Genomic DNA, 2,229 nt, shown 5'->3' with positions numbered 1-2,229 from the left:
CTCCAACAGACAAAGAAGTTGGGCAGTGAGCAAACTGTTTTGCTTTCGTATCTTCTAAGAAAGTTTTGAAAAATTGTGTATTCCTATGCATATGTTTAAGTTGACATTTAAATTTTTTCACTCTAAGATGACATATTGTAAAGAATAAGATTTCCAGCATATTGTAAATATCAACATTGTAAACTCAAAAAAACTATTATATAACTATTTTGAATATATTGAGTAGAATCTGAACACTATCAAGTGGTCTGGAATGAGAGTTCTGACCAATAAGGGCACCCGATCAGATAATGCTTGACCAACCTAAGAAAAGTATGACCATGACACCACCATTGGATTTTTGTTACTGCCAGAATCTTGATACCATTGCTGCAGCCCTTTATAATCTCAAATTGAATCTTTACAGGACTCCAGTGTCCTAGCCTTGAGCATCTTATTGGTTATTGGCCCATGGCCTAGATGACAGAGCAGAGGGAAGGAAAATACTTGCCTCCTCCCTTCAAGTAAGAAGGGTGCTCAGGCCAAAAAACAGCAAGGTACATTACAGAAATGAATAATAAAACAATAGCTAATATTCACTGAGAGATATTTACGTACAAGTTTTACATGTGTTAACTCTGTTAATGCTCACAATAGCTCTATGCGGTACGTTGCATTATTATCCTATGTGGTAGGCTAAATAATGGCCCCCAAAGATATCCACTTCCTAATCCCTAAACCTGTGTATGTGGCGAAAGGGTAAATATTACTTGTTGTATACTAAAGAATTTGCTGGTCTTGTCCCTGAGAAGTGAATTATATCTCAAACAAGCTGTTATTAAAAACTTATTGCTGCGCGGGGCCTCGGCGGCGGGGCCCGGCGGGCGGGGCCCAGGGGCCTGAGAAGCTGGTGCCGGGGCTGAGAGGCCGGCGGGTGCCTGGGCGCGGGCAGCCCGGCTGGTGGGGTCTGGCCCGGACCGCAGACGGCGGCGAGGTACCTTGTTTTTCTGACAAGAATGGAGCACGTCGGAATGAAAGGAAGCTCTCTGTGCAGACTGCTGTGTGTGGAACCTCTGAAGCCAATAAAATAGTGTTGGATTCTATAGGGGCACCTCTAGATCAAGCTATGGTGGAAGATGTTTCGGAAAGGCAAAAAGCGACACAGCAGTAGCAGCTCCCAAAGCAGTGAAATCAGTACTAAGAGCAAGTCTGTAGACTCCAGCCTTGGAGGGCTTTCGCGGTCCAGCACCGTGGCAAGCCTCGATACCGACTCCACCAAGAGCTCAGGACAGAGCAACAGTAATTCCGATACGTGTGCAGAATTTCGAATAAAATATGTTGGCGCCATTGAGAAACTGAAACTCTCTGAGGGGAAAAGTCTCGAAGGGCCGCTAGACCTGATAAATTACATAGATGTCGCCCAGCAAGATGGAAAGTTGCCTTTCGTTCCTCTGGAGGAAGAATTTATTATGGGAGTTTCCAAGTATGGCATAAAAGTATCCACATCAGATCAGTATGATGTTTTGCATCCGCACGCTCTGTATTTAATCATCCGGATGGTGTGTTATGACGACGGCCTGGGGGCAGGGAAAAGCTTGCTGGCTCTGAAGACCACAGATGCGAGCAACGAAGAGTACAGCCTGTGGGTTTACCAGTGCAACAGCCTGGAACAAGCACAAGCGATCTGCAAAGTTTTATCCACTGCTTTTGACTCTGTATTGATATCTGAGAAAGCCTGAACTCTGCAGTCAGGGGGAAGGAGGCTTCATGTGCAAGTGCAGCTGTTTTCTCAGTAGTTCTGTTTTCAGTCTGCGGTGTTGAACTACTATGGAAATATGAGAGATCCTTTGCTCTAGATTCTCTGAAGAAAATGCAACGTGTAAAATGTCAATCATTTGTTTTTCTATTAAAATGTGTCTTATTTAAAAAAAAAACAAACTTATTAATACATGGAATTTCCCTAGCAGTCCAGTGGTTAAGAATCTGTGCTTCCATTGCAGGGGGCATGGGTTCAATCCCTGGTCTGGGGAACTAAGATCCCACATGCCACTCTGCGTGGTCAAAGCAAACAAACAAACAACCTATTAATATGTAGTAGAATTGCTGTGGAAGATAACTCTGATTTCACCATGGAAGTGGATCTGTGGCTGCAAACAGTTCCAGATGCACATAATCACAATTTTCTTTTTTATAATCACAATATTTTAACCAGAAAGGAAAGGAGCATCTTTCTCCCAACTCTGCTTTGAA

At 43.4% G+C, this 2,229-nt stretch overlaps 1 protein-coding gene across 1 annotated transcript; it reads left to right on the top strand.

Annotated features, from left to right (window-relative positions):
- The first annotated feature begins 947 nt into the window (after positions 1-947).
- On the top strand, positions 948-1,902 carry LOC130834935 (integrin beta-1-binding protein 1-like). Its single transcript, XM_057706034.1, has one exon. The coding sequence runs from the start codon at positions 1,116-1,118 to the stop codon at positions 1,716-1,718; it is 603 nt and encodes a 200-aa protein (XP_057562017.1). The 5' UTR covers positions 948-1,115; the 3' UTR covers positions 1,719-1,902.
- The last annotated feature ends 327 nt before the right edge of the window (positions 1,903-2,229 follow it).

This window comes from Hippopotamus amphibius, chromosome 1, assembly GCF_030028045.1.
Source record: "Hippopotamus amphibius kiboko isolate mHipAmp2 chromosome 1, mHipAmp2.hap2, whole genome shotgun sequence".
Classification (NCBI taxonomy): domain Eukaryota; kingdom Metazoa; phylum Chordata; class Mammalia; order Artiodactyla; family Hippopotamidae; genus Hippopotamus; species Hippopotamus amphibius.
Note: the sequence above shows the minus strand (reverse complement) of the source record. Positions and strands in the feature narration are given on the sequence as shown.